Genomic DNA, 16696 nt, shown 5'->3' with positions numbered 1-16696 from the left:
ATTAAAAATCACCCAAGTGTACCTTTATAAGAGGTGAATTTTATGGTATGTAAATTATACATTAATAAAAATGTTTGAAGAAAGAAAAATGGTGACTAGCAAACCAGTCACATTTGCCTTCCAGTTGGTTAAGAGGGTAGTGGCATTAAATGCCACTGTAGATTCATTTATCTGTTCATTCAGTCATTAATTTACCTTTCCACATTTCTGGCTGGTCATGTGTGCATCCATCTACAAGCCATCCATCCAGTTACCTTTGTGTCGGAAGCTTTGGTTGAGAGACACGAATCAGACATAGACCCTGACTTAAAGAAGTTGGAGTGATTGAAGTTAGGATTTTTTTTGTTAAAAATATTTGGAATTACCTCATGGAAAGTAGATACAGATATACTGAGAATGAGAAAAAAATCTAAATTGTAGTCTGTTTGAATCTACACATACAAAAAGGATATTTTCTTTATCTTTTGGATGTAGAATGCTCAGGAATTTGTTGCTTTGGGGAGGGGCAGTCAAAAAACAGGAAAGAATAACCTTGGCCTCAGACCTGGGTTCTTGCTCTTGTACCTACCACAACTTGCTTCCCCAAATTCCAGCTGCCGCATCTTTCAAATACAGATTATAATTTCAGTTTTATAGGATTGCTAATAGAATAATGAGATAATTCCTCTAAAACGCTTGGCTGAGTGCCTAGCATAGAGTATGTGCTCAATAATTGTTAATTATTATTATTACACCTGTGCCAGATTATTTGATGTTCTCGAGATGCACCCTTCTTTTTCACGGATCAGAGTCCCATTCCTTTCGGTAGAATTTATGCCTCACCCCTTCCCATGTTTCTACCTGTGATGAACCCAAGGTCAAGTTGTACATCATCTAGAAGTGCTTTCCTTTCCTGAAACACTGATTATTTATACTGTTCACATCTCACTTAACATAGATTGCCTTGTATTTTACACTACCCCTGTATTTTGCTTGTCTCCCCTTAGTTTGTAATTTTCCTTGTGGGAAGAGCATACATCTCAAACATCTCTATTTTGCTCCCAGAAGCTTGCATGGTGTCAGTCCACAGAAGTAGATGCTCCACAAATACTGATTATTTACTCCTGCAGAAAGGCAAGCGGGCAGTGAATAAATACTGGTTGAAAGAAAGAAGGTCTGGATTAATTAAACACATGCTTTTGGCACAGTGGTCAGGCCCTACCAGAGTAGATTTGACTTTAAGGTTGGTTTGTCGCATGATGTCCTTCACTGTCCTTAAAACATAATTTACCCAACTCCTTGCATTGTGAATTGACATGGCGCGTGCTTGATAGAGATGCATCGGGACATCAACTTTGTTTGAGTGGCTTTATTCCTGCCTATCAAGTGCATGCAGAAGGAAAAGGACAGTTGCAGTCTCCTGGAAAGAGAAAGAAGAAACAAAGAACACATATCATAATGGATGCACTATGACCTTGAGTCAAGCCTCACAATGAAAGAAAATGTGACAAGTTAATTATTGATCAATTCTGACATGGGTGGGTGGGTGGGTGGGGGGAGTCCAGGCACTTTCTCTGGCAATGAGAGCTCTGATGTCTAAAAATTTTGTCTTTGGTAGCAAAATCAAGTCTTTTTATTTGTAATGGTTATTATAAGCCTGTAAAGCCCTCGTAGAAGTGTTTTTGGATGACAGCGTTTGCAGATTTCAACAAGTTTTCACTCGGATTTTGATTGGGGCAGTTAACGGGTCACAGGTAGTAAGACTGATTCTGATAGTATGCTCACCTGTGGCTATGGGTTCGCTTTCTGATGTCCTGAGGAATAGCTACATCCTTCACTTTTTATACCTAAGTTTTGCTCTCCGACAGGATGTATGATATGGTGAAAAGTATGTGGGCCTTGGAGTTCACCAGACCTAACTGAGAACCCTAGCGTCTCCACTTACTAGCTAGATATCTGAGTTGGAGCTTCTCCTTCCTTATCTAGAAGTGGAGGTGAACAGTGTTGTTAGGTTACTTTGAACTTCAGTCATTGTTGTTAACGTTATCAAAATCCTTCCCCTCTTTGAGGCTAACATTTGTTGACCTTCTAGTATATACCAAGTGTTGTTCTACATGTTTTACATGGCATAGCCCGTTTGACTTATTCCACATACATTAGGAACTATGATGCCAGTGGGCATGTTGTAGGTGTGTGAATTTTATTATTTAATAATAATTACTACCTTTTGGTTTACAGTTCTGTTTCAAAGGAAAAAGGTCTTAGAATGTTGTCAATAAAAGGATTTAAACTTGGAGTTTTAAATAATTCAAGGATTTTTATATTTTTTAAAGCCCAACACTGTTATTCACACAGTCAGTATGTCAAAATAAAAGAGCAGAGCTATTCTGTTTGAATCTGGTGTGGGGCACTGGAGCCCTATCTGATGATTCATCTGTGCCCCAGACTCGAGCAACAGTTTCAAAATCATTGGTGTCCATTTCCAGTATATGTGCCTAGGTAGGTGAAGCGATTTATTGTCTTTCTGGCTGCAGAGGCTGGATTAGAAATTAAATCTCCTGACTTCAAGACCATTGTTTTCTATTAGACCACAATATGTAACCTAGCAATATAGTTCACGATAATGTATGGATTTAAAGACGATAAAGCACCTTTCATATACCTTATTATATTTGAATTTAAGGGGTAGGTATAATCTATTGCTCCTAGTTCAAGTGGGAAATGATACATAATGTATAAAATAATGTATAAATCCCCCCCCCCTTCCCGCCAAATTTGATGGGACCTAGTAATGGAAGGAAAAAAAAAATCAGACCAGAAATACTGAAAAAGGGTGATTCCATTGAGCTATAAGCAAGCACACTGGAGTTAGGACTTGCCCTGAGGGCAATTTCTAATCCCTGGTGGGAGAAACTGCCTTCTAAGAAACACTATAAATAGACAGGAAACCAGACCCAGGGGCTTCGTGAGATGCTTAAATCAAGAACCCTGAGGGGAGAATCCTTAGTTGGTGATGAGGAAAAGCCCTCTCGCAAATGGAGGACTTATCTTTGTCTTGAGTCTACATTAAGGGTCCTGGGGAGAAAATGTAAAGTGATCTGGGGTTGAAGGTTCCCTCAGACATTTGACAGAATCAAACACAAATCCTCTCTGAAGAAATGCAGTTTTAGAACCCAAATCTCAGTTCCCACAGATTAAATGATAAAAAATGAGTTTACAAACAGAAGAATCACCGAACATACCAGAAAATAGGCCTTGCACAATACTTAACCACAAACCACAAAATCAAAGGTACAGAGACTGAAGATCTTGGAATCATCCCTATAAGATACACATGTCTCATGTGCTTTTTTTTGATAAAGGAAATTAAAAGGAAAAATGAGACTATGAAAGTTGACCAGGGAGATAAAATCAGAATTCTAAAAAATCAGTGAAATACAAATGATTTTGACTAAAATCGAATATGACACAGCTTGTAAAAGAATAAACAGAGATACATCTGGAAGTTACACAGAATTCAGCAAAGAAAAAGGGGAAGAAATACTAAAGGTGGGGTCAGTAGCATGGAAGAGAGTTTGAGAAGGAACATTGATCTCATTGGGATTTTGGTATGAATAGAGAATAGGGAAAATGGTGAAGAGAATGTCTGAAGAGATGTTCTCTGAGAATTTTCCAAATTGATGAAAGATTTAATCTTTAGATTCAAGAATCCCAAGAAATCCTAGGAAGAATAAATAAAAATGAATTCACATGTAGAGTAAAATTAAAGAATACAGAAGGGACATTTAGGCAAGTTAAGATGGAGCTCGGTCGCTCTCAAAATACCTTTGCTGAAGAGTGTCTACAGGACACTTTAGGGAGAAAAGTAATTATCCTGGAAGGAATGTCTGGGATTCAAGAAGGAATGTTGAGAAAATAAATGTTAAACATGTGGTTTAGAAAGGATGCCCCGGGAAACCTATTCAGCATGTTTCTTGCAGCACTGCTTGTGATTCCAAACCTGCAAGTCACCCCAGTGCCTGTCTGTAGCATCATGGACAGATGGTGGAATATTAATGCTTCAGAATATTATACAGCATTGACAAATGAACTATAGCTATGGGTATTACCAGGGATGAATAAAAAAAAAAAAAACCAGAATATCTAACACAGGATTTCTTTCATGTGTAGTTAAAAATGGGCAAAACCTGAATGATCTACTCGGAAATAAGTACCTATATCTGGCAAAACTATAAAAACATGCAAAGTAGTGATTAACATGAAATTCAGATTAGTTCTCTTTAATGGCTGGGAGGGGGACTCTTTGGAGGGTAATTAGGGATACCGATAATATTCTGGTTGTTTTTGTTTTATATACTCAAATAGATTCATTTTATAAACTTTCTACGAATCCTAAATTTTGTGGGGAAACACATCTAAAAAGACTGGTTATATAAGAAAATGGTGGGAAGGGGATAAAAGTCTTCAGGAAGAAACCTACTTGGGGCATTAAGGAGAGACCTCTCAAGCACGGGACAGTCCAGAGTTTCCTATTTCTCCTCTCCCACCCCCTTCTTTCCCACCCTTGCGTACTGCCAAGGTATGTTTCCATGCGCGGTGCCGATACACTAAAGATAATTCATGCTTCGTTATTTGCAAGTCTTTTGTTCCCTTCTTATGTACAAAATTTTATTCACTTCTTTTAGGTCACAACTTTTGTGCAGAAGGACCTAAATGTGGTGAAAACTCGGAGTGTAAAAACTGGAACACAAAAGCTACTTGTGAGTGCAAGAATGGTTACATATCTGTCCAGGGAGACTCTGCCTACTGTGAAGGTAAGGAAGCTGTTTAATAAAGTCATTTGTGAGGAATGTATTCCTGGTAGATCTAGTTGAAGGTGGAAAGCCATCACTTGGGTCTGGTCTTCTGGGATCCTACAAGAAATCACATCAGCTGTCTCGGGTCTGCTGTTCTCCTGGTGTATGTAGGCTTCTCAGTAGCATGTGAAAACAAGACCTCTGGAGTTCTGAAACACAGCAAAGCAATCAAAGGGCCATACCAGATCCCACATTTTGCTGTCACTGTATTTAACAATCACCAGCAAAATCATAAACACGTAATTTTCTATTGAGTAGATTATTCTAAATTCAACTAAATGTGACATCGTCGATCTGCTTTTTGACTGCTGCTTTGAGGCTAGCTTATAAATCACTGCCTTTTTCTTTACCTGCCAAGGTCAGAATATTTTTTCAACTGGCTTTCTTAATGACTGATTCATGAGTTGCTAATTCACAAACTGTACCAAAAGTCACAGTGACAGATGGACTCGTAACTTCGGCCCTTGGACGGATGCCATTTATTAGGGGTTAATGGCTTCAAGCATAAGTGATCCCATTTCCACTTGAGAGAGCAGAACAGTTCCTGTGTCTTATGTGAGCATGTCTTTCTGAGCTCAGCACTCCACCTTGCTAGTGGCAAGCCTTGCACACCCCTGCTCCTGTGGAGTGCCCTCGGATCTGAGCCCATCCATTCTCAGGTGCATCCTGGCTTGCTTTGGTCAGCTTAGAAAAGTTCTAATGGAGTGACGGTGAGCTGTTTGTGTATCCAGGGTGGATGTACTCATTCCTGTCTTCAGAAACAACCTGTTGAACCTCAGAGCTCTGTTACTCTGGAGGGTAGATGTCTAGAACAGAAAGAATGTTGCAAAACCTTGATCACACTCTTCTGATTGGTTTGTTTTTCCAGGGGCTCAGGTATTCTCATAGTAAAGACAATTCATGATGGTGATGGTAGATTTTTCCCCATTCTGTTTTGTATCATTGAACCCTGCTTAATTTTTGGCTTTGACTAAAGATCTCTTGAAATTTTTAAAATATTATTTATTTATTTATTCATGAGAGACACAGAGCAGGAGAGAGAGGCAGAGGGAGAAGCAGGCTCCATGCAGGGAACCTGATGTGGGACTTGATCCTGGGTCTCCAGGATCACAACCCAGGCTGAAGGCGGCGCTAAACTGCTGAGCCACCCAGGCTGCCCAAGATCTCTTGAATTGTTAAGAAAATGTGTGTAATCATCACTAGTGCTCAGTACCTGGTGGGTGGACTGTGGTTTTGATTTCTCCTAAAAGACTTCGTTTGCTACTGGTTTGTTTCTTACTAACAATAAAGTGTAACTAATAGGTTTTACCTTTTCTCCTTTACACCCTTTTCCCCCTTTTTGCTTGCTTTTGTAGATTTGATCTTGCTGTTGGGGAGGATGAAGTTGTCCCTTTGCTCGTTAACCTTTTTTCATCTATCCTTCAATAATCTGTTACTCATTTAGCAATTTTGAGGAAGAACACTATTAATTTCTTTAGAATTTATTTTTAGAGAGAGTATGTGTATGAGTGGGGGAAGGGGCAGAGGGAGAGAGGCTATCTCAAGCAGACCCCTTGCTGAGTATAGAGCTCGATGTTGCTGGAGCTAGATCCCACGACCTGGAGATTATAGCCGAAATCAAGAGTTGTATGCTCAACCGACTGAGCCACCCAGGCGCCCCAGAACACTATTAATGTCAGTATCTCACATTAGTAACTGTTTTTTATATCTTAGGCTGCTTTTTGTTTTTTGTCATAAAATAGAGTTTCAAAACTTTAAAATATGAACATCCTCCTCATTTACCATGGAAAAATCCTGTAAGCCAGGTAATGGTCTAAAAAGTTTACTCACTATTATCTGTGGGGATAGACTTGGAATACTTAGAAAAATGAGAGAAACCATCTCAAAATAATTTGAATCCTGACTTGCCTCCTGGCAGAACCAGTACACCTACGATTCTTGGCTCCCTTTAGTTGTTGACACCTAGCAGAATCTGGGAGAAAATGGCTGGTGCGAAAGGCTGTTTGGGACTCTGATTCATTCCTCACTGATGAATTCCATTTTTTTTTTTTTAATATAGAATCACCTCCATGGAAAGCCAATTGTGACCGTATATCTGTCCTCTGCATGTGAGGCCTTACTTATAGATAACACTGAGTGATTTTAGGTCTGAATGACTGTTTTCTTGGACATAGCCTAGCGTGTGTGCCTGGCCCCAGACCAGCATGTACTGTGCTGCCATCTTGGGTGATGGTGACGTGCTCAAGCTTCAGGGTTTTCTCTTACTGTGGAGACTTTCCGCAAGTTCCAGCAGGCTTGTGCATGGAGAGAAGGAGAACACCAGGAAGAAATCACCAAATGTTAGAGCCCATGTATGGCATAAAAATAGAACTGAGGAGTAAAGCAGGAATCAAATACTGGGCATCTGCATGGGGCGCATGGAGAACAAACTAGAGTGATATCTGTGTTTAGAGCAAGTGCCCATCTCTCCTCTCATTCTGCCAACTTCAGCACCTTGGTCTTGGGGCTTATTTTTCTATGGTGGCTGATGACAGCCATAGCCCTGGGCATGGTGTCCGAACACCAGTGTCATAGGCAAAGCAAGGAAGGAAGGGGAAGGAGTTAAAAACCTTCTCTATGGGAGGTTCTTTCTTTTTGTACTTAAAGAAAGCTCTTCCTGGAAGGTTCCTTGTAACTCCCCTGTCCCTGCCCCCATGCAGGAGGAGGTTTTTGCTCTCATATTTTTCAGACCAGGTTGACGTCCTCTTTACCTCTAGACCAATTTTTGTCAAAGGGGAATGAGATGACTATTACTGGTTTGGGTTGTGTTCAGTTCTTGGAGCCGGAGAAGGTGTTTGCCTTCCCTGAGACCAAATGATCCTTGTCCTTTACCTAAATCACTTAGGATTGTGGCAGTGGGAAAGGGGGAGTGGTTTTAGGTGGGCAAAAGGCTATGTCTATCTCATTCTTTTATGATTAAATGAAGTTTGTGGTCATTTCTCCAGCCCTGTCATCAGAATTATGCTATGTGATGGATCTGATAGACAGGATGAAAAGTCACCAAGTGCCCCCTGGGTACCAGGGACTCTGAGGCTGAGTTCACTGTCTTACCATAGTATATAGAGAAGTATACTTATGAACTGCTTCAGGCTAGTTATTTTTTACTCTGAGTAAATGGAGTGAAAATGACCCATATTGTACAAACCACAATGAACAAGACTGCCTTGCAAATTAAAACAAAATATTACACACATTGTCCAGGCTATCTTGAAAAGCCTATTCAGGCTCTCAGTGGAAAAGGAAGCACAAAAGGCTTTCAATTTTCTTAACTTCCTAGGGTAGTAGCAGAGATACGGCATATTAAAGACTCCTGCTCTGCAGAGATTGCTGGAGAAACTGCCATAGAGAAGCTACCGGAACTCTTAGTCAATCAATAGAAGATAATAAGACCTTTTGTCAGCTTTGAGACAATTCACGGGAGATCATTTCATTTTGCCTCGTCCAACTCAGCACCAACATTCCCCATTTTGAAAAAACAGTTTTAGTTGGGTTTTGGTGTTTTATGAAAATGGTCTGCTGAGGCTTTTTATCTCTGCGATGACATTTTCAATGAATTGGTCTTAAATAGTTTTTGATACATTGGCTTAAATTAGAGGCAGTGTCTCAGGAAAGCATAGGAATTGGGGGTCTACTTCATGATCTTGAAATTGGAGTCTGCATAAATAGTCTCATAAACTTTTTCTTGCCGTAATAAAAAGTTACTTAGAAGAAGAAAAGAACAGTGTGATGTCGTATACACCATGCAATCTGCCAAGCCTGGGAAGTACCACAATTAGCATTAAGTCATAATAATTTCTACTTACAGACTGTTCTGGGTTTTTTTTCAAACTCCTTTTATATATATTCTACTCTTTGAGACTTACAGTAAATTTGTAAGGAAAGTGGCAGCATTGATCACATTAACTTCATCTTACAGGTGCCAGATACTAATACTCAGAGAAGTAAAGATAATAGTCAACTCCTTTTTACTCCCTACTTCTCCATCCCCCAACCTTTTTCAAGGTTGTATTTTTGTTCAGAATACTTGCTGCCGCCTCGATCCAATAAAATATGAGTGGATGTGACACGGATAGAAGGGTAGAAGCTCTATGAACTGTTCTAGGGTTTCACCCCATTCTCTTTCCTCTGTAACACAAAATTGGCGATATTCCACAGCAGTGCTGCTTTAGCTAGGGTTCTAGCTAAAGAGGGCATAGAGCAGTGGGACAACAAGGTGATGGACATGTGGCATGAATGACAAAGAATCATGTAAACCACAGAATGAAGAGGGCATAGAGCAGTGGGACAACAAGGTGATGGACATGTGGCATGAATGAGAAAGAATCGTGTAAATCACAGAAACCTTGGAGGTTGCAATTATTTGAGGGTGCAATTACCTTTGCATAACTTAGCCGAAGCCTACTACATATGTTCCTGAATTAGTTGGTCCAAATTTTGTGGTTTCAGGAAGATACCTCTAGCTCAGGACTGAAAGCATTTATTTTTTTTAAATAGAACAAGCATTGAAGATTATTAGAAAAACTGACAATTGAGCAGATCATTAATTGTCTGCTATGGTCCTGCTGCCATGCAATAGACTTTTTGCAGATTGCAAGTTGTAAATTAATGCTTTGGTATGGCCAATTCCAATATGGGAAATTGGGTTTCCCAATTACAATGATAATGAAACAATGCATGTCAAAGACTTAGGAAATTGTCTGGTATTCACTGAACATTTAATGGATCACAGTAGTTACCATTATTGTCCTCATTAACTTATTTTTTTTATTTAAATTCAATTAGCCAACATAGAGTATATCCTTAGTTTGAGAGTTCCGTAATTCATCAGTTGCATATAGCACCTGGTGCTCATTACATCACGTGCCCGCCTTAATGCCCATCACCCAATTACCCCATCCCCTCACTTACCTCGCTACCAGTAACCCTCAGTTTGTTTCCTATTATTAAGAGTCTTATGGTTTTTCTCCCTCTCTGGTGACTTCCCATTCAATTTTCCTCCCTTCCACTATGAACCTCTGTGCTGTTTCTTATATTCCACATATGAGTGAAACTATATAATTGTTTTTCTCCAATTATTTTGCTCAGTATAATACTCTCCAGTTGCATCCACACCAATGTAAATGGTAGGTATTCATCCTTTCTGATGTTACTACTAACGCTTATGATGAAGTTGAAGAATGTATACTCATTGAGGCCAATATGCTACCAAAGCGGGCTTTCATTATTACATCTTGTGTGAGAGAGTTCTTAGATGGAAGGATCTGGTTTTATCCATTCTTCCAAGAGCTTATTGTTGGCAGTGGGCTACCAAGTGTAATTTATCTTTTTTTAAAAAAAAGATTAAAAAAATTATTAATGAGAGACAGAGGAGAGACATAGGCAGAGGGAGAGGTAGGCTCCCCAGAGGGAGCCTGATGTGAGACTCGATCCTAGGACCCCAGGATCATGACCTGAGCTAAAGGCAGATGCTCAGCTCCTGAGAATCCAGGTGCCTCCCAAGCGTAATTTATAATGACAAAATTATTCTTCATCTGTAAAAATATGAGTGTAGCTGTATTCAAGGAAATATTGTGGAACAAAATAACCTGTGTTGGTATGCATTGACTAATTTCATTTAACAAAAATGCCGAAATGTCTGAAACACAGCAACTCTTAGCAAGGTGTGATGGATGACTTCTTTTGAATAACCAGGGATGATAAAAGGCCCGACCGTTATGAGTGTTAAGGGGCTGAGAAAGTAGCAGCAAAGTCAAAATTGAAGCAGAAACCGTTTTCAGAATAGCTATTTATTGGATGCAGAGGCTAGTATGTATGTAATTCCGTAGAAACAAGGCCGTGTAAACTCCTGATTGAGAGAATGAATGGGAAAATAGCTGGTTGCTTAATTATAGTTCTAATTATCCAAGGATTAATCAGGTAACTCTTGGTGTTTTGATTTGTATAAAATGAGTGAACCTCCTGGTTCATGTAGCCTCGTTTATACTTAAATCTGTGCTTCAGTCTCCTGAAGTCCTGCTTTTGGACAGCACAGGGATCAAAAGCCTCTCTTGATTATTCATGCTAAAAGAATCTTAATTCTGAGCTCCAGCTGCCATTTATTTCCAGGGACTCAGAATGCATGAAGTAAGAATACCCTGGGGTATCCTTTTCCCCCCTCTCATGTTATCTGCATGACTAATGGGGAGCTCTTCTGGTACCCAGGTGTCTGTCAACCTCATGCTCCACGTCTCGTCTTTCCAAGACTGTGATCTCTAGCCTTTGCTTTGCTCATAATAACCCACTTGTCACCTCCTTCCTAGCAGCAGATATAGACGAACCCTGTCCCTGGTCCTGACTTTGCTCTCTACCTCTGCTGCTTTAGTCCCAAGGCTATGCTGCAACAGCATCTGCCCCTGTTCTCCCACCTACTTGAATTCTTGCCTCTTCTAAACAACACTCCTTTTCCCCTTAACTATCTTCTTGGAATCATTAAAAAAAAAAAAAAAAAAAGAAGGAAGGAAAGAAAAAGCCCCAATCCCAAGCTTGGTTATCACTGGGTTGATTATTTAAGCTGTGTGCTCAGGAAGGAGTCCCAGATGAACCAGATGGGGCAACGGTCAGGACTAAAGGTCACAGTAGCACTGTTTTGTGTTTTTAAACCGTGTTTCTTTCAAAAGATCATTTGTAAGATACCATGAGGGATTTTTAGTTACTGCTTTGTGAAAAGTGTTACAAGTATTGATTAGGTGTCCAGGCTAGCACATAGTAGCCTAGTTAACTCATGTAGCTGGGCTATTGTACCTCAAAGCTCTCCTGAGTTTGTGGTCCTGAGAACAGAGGACTATGCACTTGTCTCCCAGTTTCCGTGAATGACACTTCCAACCACTTCATTCACAAATTGTAGAAGTCCTCGATCCCACACTTCCCCTCAGTCCAATAGGCCTGCTGCATTAGGAAGTCTTGTTGGTGTCCCCTTCAAAACAAATTCCGGGTTCACCCGTGTCTTGCTAGGACTCTAGTCCAAGCCTCCTTGATCTCTTGGCTAGTGATTGCAATGGTGTCTTGCCTGCTGGAATCCGTTCTCCAGACATTGATCAGTTTGTGCTTTTAAAAACGGAAGTCCTATTATGCCACTCTTTTGTTTAAAAATGGTCTAATGGCTCCCACTCCTCTAAGAATAATATCCCAGTTAGGTCCTGTGTAAGGCTCTGTATGAATGGGAACCTGCCTACCTCTCTGTCTTCAACTCCTACCACTCTTTGCTAATCCCCCCTCGCCCCCAATCACACCATGATTCTTCGTGCTCCTCAAGTAGGCTTGTGCAATAAAATAGTTCTTAGCCGGGGATGCCCTTCACCCACATCTTTGCAAATCTGCTTTCTAGTTGTTATTCAAGTTGTAGCTCAAATGTCCCTACTTTCGAAAGGTCTTTCCTAACCACTCTCACTAAATTAGCTCTGCTGGTATCCTAACATTTTATTTTCTTTGTAGTGCTTATTCTCTAGAATTGTGATATTTTTCCACCTTAAAGGTTGGTGATCGTTCCTCCTTAGAATATAAGCTGTGTCACGGCAGCAATTTTATCTTACTCACTCCTATCTGTAGCACCTGGAAAAGTGCATAGTCTGCTGAAGACACAGAAAATATTTTTGAAATTTCTGAATGAATGGAAATCTCAAGCAGATTGTTGCCTTTCCATGTCTGACACTGCTTTCTTTCTTGAATCAGATTTGTCTTAGTGTTGTTGCTTAAGGGATGCTTTTTAAAGTGCTGAGTCTGCTCATTTTGCTAACACCCAGTTTATGTAATCTTGAAATGCTGCCTGCTTGAGTCCATGTAAAGAAGTCTCCATAACAAGAGAGAGAATCAGTTTTTAAGATAATTTTGGTTATTTGATAGGAAAAAAAAACCCCAAACAATCCAATTAAGAAATGGGCAGAGGATCTAAATAGATGTTTTTACAGGGACATACATGTGCCAACAGGTACTTGAAGGGATGTTTAACATTGCTAATCATCATAGGAGGTTTTTTATAGGGCTAGCTGGTCACATTCCAATGGCCAGCACTCAGCCACTAACTGTATCTAACTGCAAGGGAAGCTTGTAAATGTTGTCTAGCCCTGTGCCCAGGAGGATAAAGAATCTGTTTTGGTGATTGTCTTACTAGGCTTACCACAGTAACTAAATGAAAAAAATCTCCCCCATTAATTTTATACTTTTTTACTTTCTGTTTATTTGTCAACCTCATGCTCCACACCATATGTCCTGCTCAAATGGACTTCTGGCTTCAGTTGATTGTATTAAAATTTGTTCACTTGGAAACTTGGTAGGATTTAAGTACACTGTCTCTTGTACATTCCTGTTGGCATTATCTCCAGGCTTCTCTGTGGCTTCCATTGTATCGCCTCATCTGAATTTGTTCTGTCCCCAATATACCATACATGCCAAAGTGACGCATCTCTTCCTTCCATAGAAAATTCACATTCATGTGCTAGAATTTTTATTTTTATGCTAGAAAGAAAACAGTTCATGGAACAAGCTTACACACATTTGTGAAAGACTGATATCCACATAATGTTCCCAGAGGTAAGTATATTCTTTAAAGAAGATGTTTGTTAATTAGAAAAATCCCCAAACTGTTGAATTTCAAGTAGCAAAGCAAAAGAAAGTGAAAAATTTAAGTAGTGTAAATGTGGAAGAGCGTGCACTTAGGCATGGGGACTGAACAGATTGTTCCTGCTTGGGAGTTTGCCTTGGTAGTGAGCTATCCTTAAATATTCGTCTTTTCTAGCATTTTCCTTGCCTCCTATTTTTTCTTTTTTCTTTTTTTAAACTTTGAGAACTCTCAGGGCAGTGATGTAATGAAAGAGTATTGAACTAAGGATAAGGAGATCTTGATCGATCCTGGCTCTACCACTTACCAATTGGGTGACCTTGGAAAGTCACCCTTTTCTTTTGTGTCTTTGATTTTCTCATGGTCCAAATAGGAGTTTATACAGGACTTATATTGTATGGTTTGGTTGTGAAGGTTAAATAAGATATTGAATGTAAAAGCATTTTATCAAGGCTAAAGCAGTAGAACTCTGTACTGTAACCTTATTTATGGTAATTGCAATTATATAATCACACATTATTTAATTGTCACAGTAACGATAAATATTTTCATCATTGGCACTAATTGGACTAGAACTTGCTATTCACTTATTCAGGCTTAAGATACATACACATGCACTCTGGATATGTATCAAAGTGTGATGGTTAATTTTATGTGTTCTCTTGACTAGGCTAGGGGATACCCAGATTGCTGGTAAGACATTATTATTGCATGTGTTGAGGAGAGTGTTTCTGGAAGAGGTGAACATTTGATTCAGTAAAAGAGAAAAATGATCTGCCCTCTCCGTGTGGGCAGGAATCATACAATCCATTGAGGGTTGGAATGGAACAAAAAAGCAAAGGAAGGCTAAATTCCTTCTTGGTCTTCTTGCAGTAGGATATCCATCTTTTTCTACATTGGGACATTGCAGAAAAAGTGAAATGAATGACACCTGCTAAAATTCTGCAGTATGAAGTCTTCAACGTTGTAGAGAGTGTCCCTACCCAGGGCATAGAGAAGAGTCAGACCTAGAGTCTTATCTCATTCTTTCAGCAAACATTAGCAGCTACTGTGGCTGGGTCCTGTGTTGGATTCTGAGAGTGCAAAGATGATTAAAGCAGAGTTCCTTTCCTCAAGGAGCTCAAAGTTTAAAGGGAAGAGAGCCTTATAATCAGATAATGAAGATACAATAGGATTTGTTCCATTCTAGGATTTGAACTGTATTTTAGGAGTATACCAAACCCTGAGAGCAGTGCATCCTGCCAATGGGAATCTTTACAGGCTGCCTGGAGGAGGGGGCATTTAAGCTGAGTTCAGTTTTCAGGAGGAAGCATGAGGAAAGCCATACCCAGCAGGGGCATTAGCGTATATAAAGGTACAAAGTGAAAAGTTGAGCATGTTTGGAGCATGAGGACTTTGGTAGGAGATGAGAACAGAGATTTGGCTGATGGTCAGATGGTAAAGAGCATTGTATAGGCATGCTAAGGCCAGGTTTCAATTTATCCTGTAGGCTGGTGTACATCCGTACAAGATGCAGGCATCACAACAGGTGGAGAATTGGATCCACTGGGATATGGAAAAAACATCGGAACTTTACTTTCATCTTATCCTTTCTATTTTCCTTCTGGTGTAAGTTTTATAATGTATATGGCATATTAGTATAGGTTATGTATATATTAAATAGATATTTTCATATAGAAGGTATATGCCTTCAAATTGTTACCTATGTAGATGCATGATCAAAACTAGAATTCACTAGTATAGGCTATAGAATATCCAGTGGAGAGTCTCAGGTTGGATGACATTACTGGATTAGTATGTTAGGAAAGTCATGCTTGTAGCCACATAGAGAGGCAACGTTGTGGAGATCCTGGAGTCAGGGAGCCAGATTAGGCAACACTACTTAAAAATTGGTTATCTTTACAAGTTCTCAGGCTTGGTGGCAGTGGGTACTGAGGAGATAAATCATCACTGAAATAATAAAATATGCTTGTTCAGTGCTTGGTGCCCCAAATCTTTTCGGACATGTTGTATTTGATTCTTGACCATGACTTCCCTCTTAGAGCTCTGATGCCTGGCATTTCCCTGGATGAATCTTTCTTATTCTGCTCTTTGGAGACTTGATCAGAGGGGCTGGGTGATACCCAGGGGCCAAGCCTGAGAGGATGGCCTTATGTTATTTTCCAAAGATGTGCGTCCACTTTAAGAAATCATCCAGACGTCTTTTGGCTCACTGTACAATATTTTTAGGATTTTAAGTATCTACTTGAAAGATATTATGTATATATTTTATGCACCATACTTAGCACTTTTATGTAGCAAAAAGAAGAGTAAAAAAGAGCAAAAGGTCCCTGCTTATTTTTCAAGGAAAATCCAAGTTAGAGTTTTAAATGAAAATAGAAATGGAGTAGATTTAATCTTTTTTTGGTTATTTAGAAATGATATCCTTTGAGTTGTCTCAGAGATACTTAATATCTAGGTAGGATTGAGAAAAATTCAGGAAGCTTTTATTGTATCCTTGCTCTTGTGACTGGCCTAGAGCCTTCTGTGGCTTCTGCTGCTTGATGATGCTTGTCTGAGCAAACAAGAATTGTACACTCCAAATAATTAGGGAAAAATAGCAGAGATATAGTGGAAAGATTTGGCTTAGGTTTGGCATACCTAGGTTAGAAAATCTGGCTCTACCATTTTGTGAGCATTGATCACTCTGCTTTTCCCCTTTGTAAAATCAGTGTCTGATACTTAATAGTGTCTTTTAGGAATTGATAGAAGAACTCAAGAGTAAAAAGTCTAAAACAGAATCTAGTACAAAATAGGATCTTGATAAATATAATTGTTATGATATATGGTTCAGGATGTGTGTCATTGAGGAGGGAGGAAGGAGAGGACTAATTCCTAGAATTAAGGTGAAAGATGCCATCAGAAGGATGTTGAAAGATTGGGACAACAAGGTCTATGAAGGATGATGAATCATTGATGGGGAAGTATGGGGTGCTATGGAGACTTGAGCAGAAGACCATGGGGGTGTGATGGAGTTTGCAGAATTCTGCGAGGAATGAGCAGGAGATCATTGGTATAGTTGAGAATAATCTCTCTCAACACCAGGAGGTACCAGAGACTAATGGAACATTGAGTTTGTCTGGAATCAAGGGTTGGAGATAGAGAGTGGGGAGTGCAGAGTTGGGAGGCCTTATACACAGGACAAAGTCTGGGTTCTACTCTAACAGCAATGGGAGGTTGATGAAGGGTT

General features: G+C 39.7%; 1 protein-coding gene across 2 annotated transcripts in view; it reads left to right on the top strand.

Annotated features, from left to right (window-relative positions):
- The window catches only part of NELL1 (neural EGFL like 1), an 812319-nt gene that overhangs the window by 209047 nt on the left and 586576 nt on the right, over positions 1-16696 (top strand). For both annotated transcript variants that reach the window (XM_077866205.1, XM_077866204.1), the window contains exon 12: positions 4665-4793. In XM_077866205.1, the coding sequence (XP_077722331.1) occupies positions 4665-4793 (129 nt within the window). The remainder of the gene's footprint in view (positions 1-4664; positions 4794-16696) is intronic.

This window comes from Canis aureus, chromosome 23, assembly GCF_053574225.1.
Source record: "Canis aureus isolate CA01 chromosome 23, VMU_Caureus_v.1.0, whole genome shotgun sequence".
In the NCBI taxonomy this organism is placed as follows: domain Eukaryota; kingdom Metazoa; phylum Chordata; class Mammalia; order Carnivora; family Canidae; genus Canis; species Canis aureus.
Note: the sequence above shows the minus strand (reverse complement) of the source record. Positions and strands in the feature narration are given on the sequence as shown.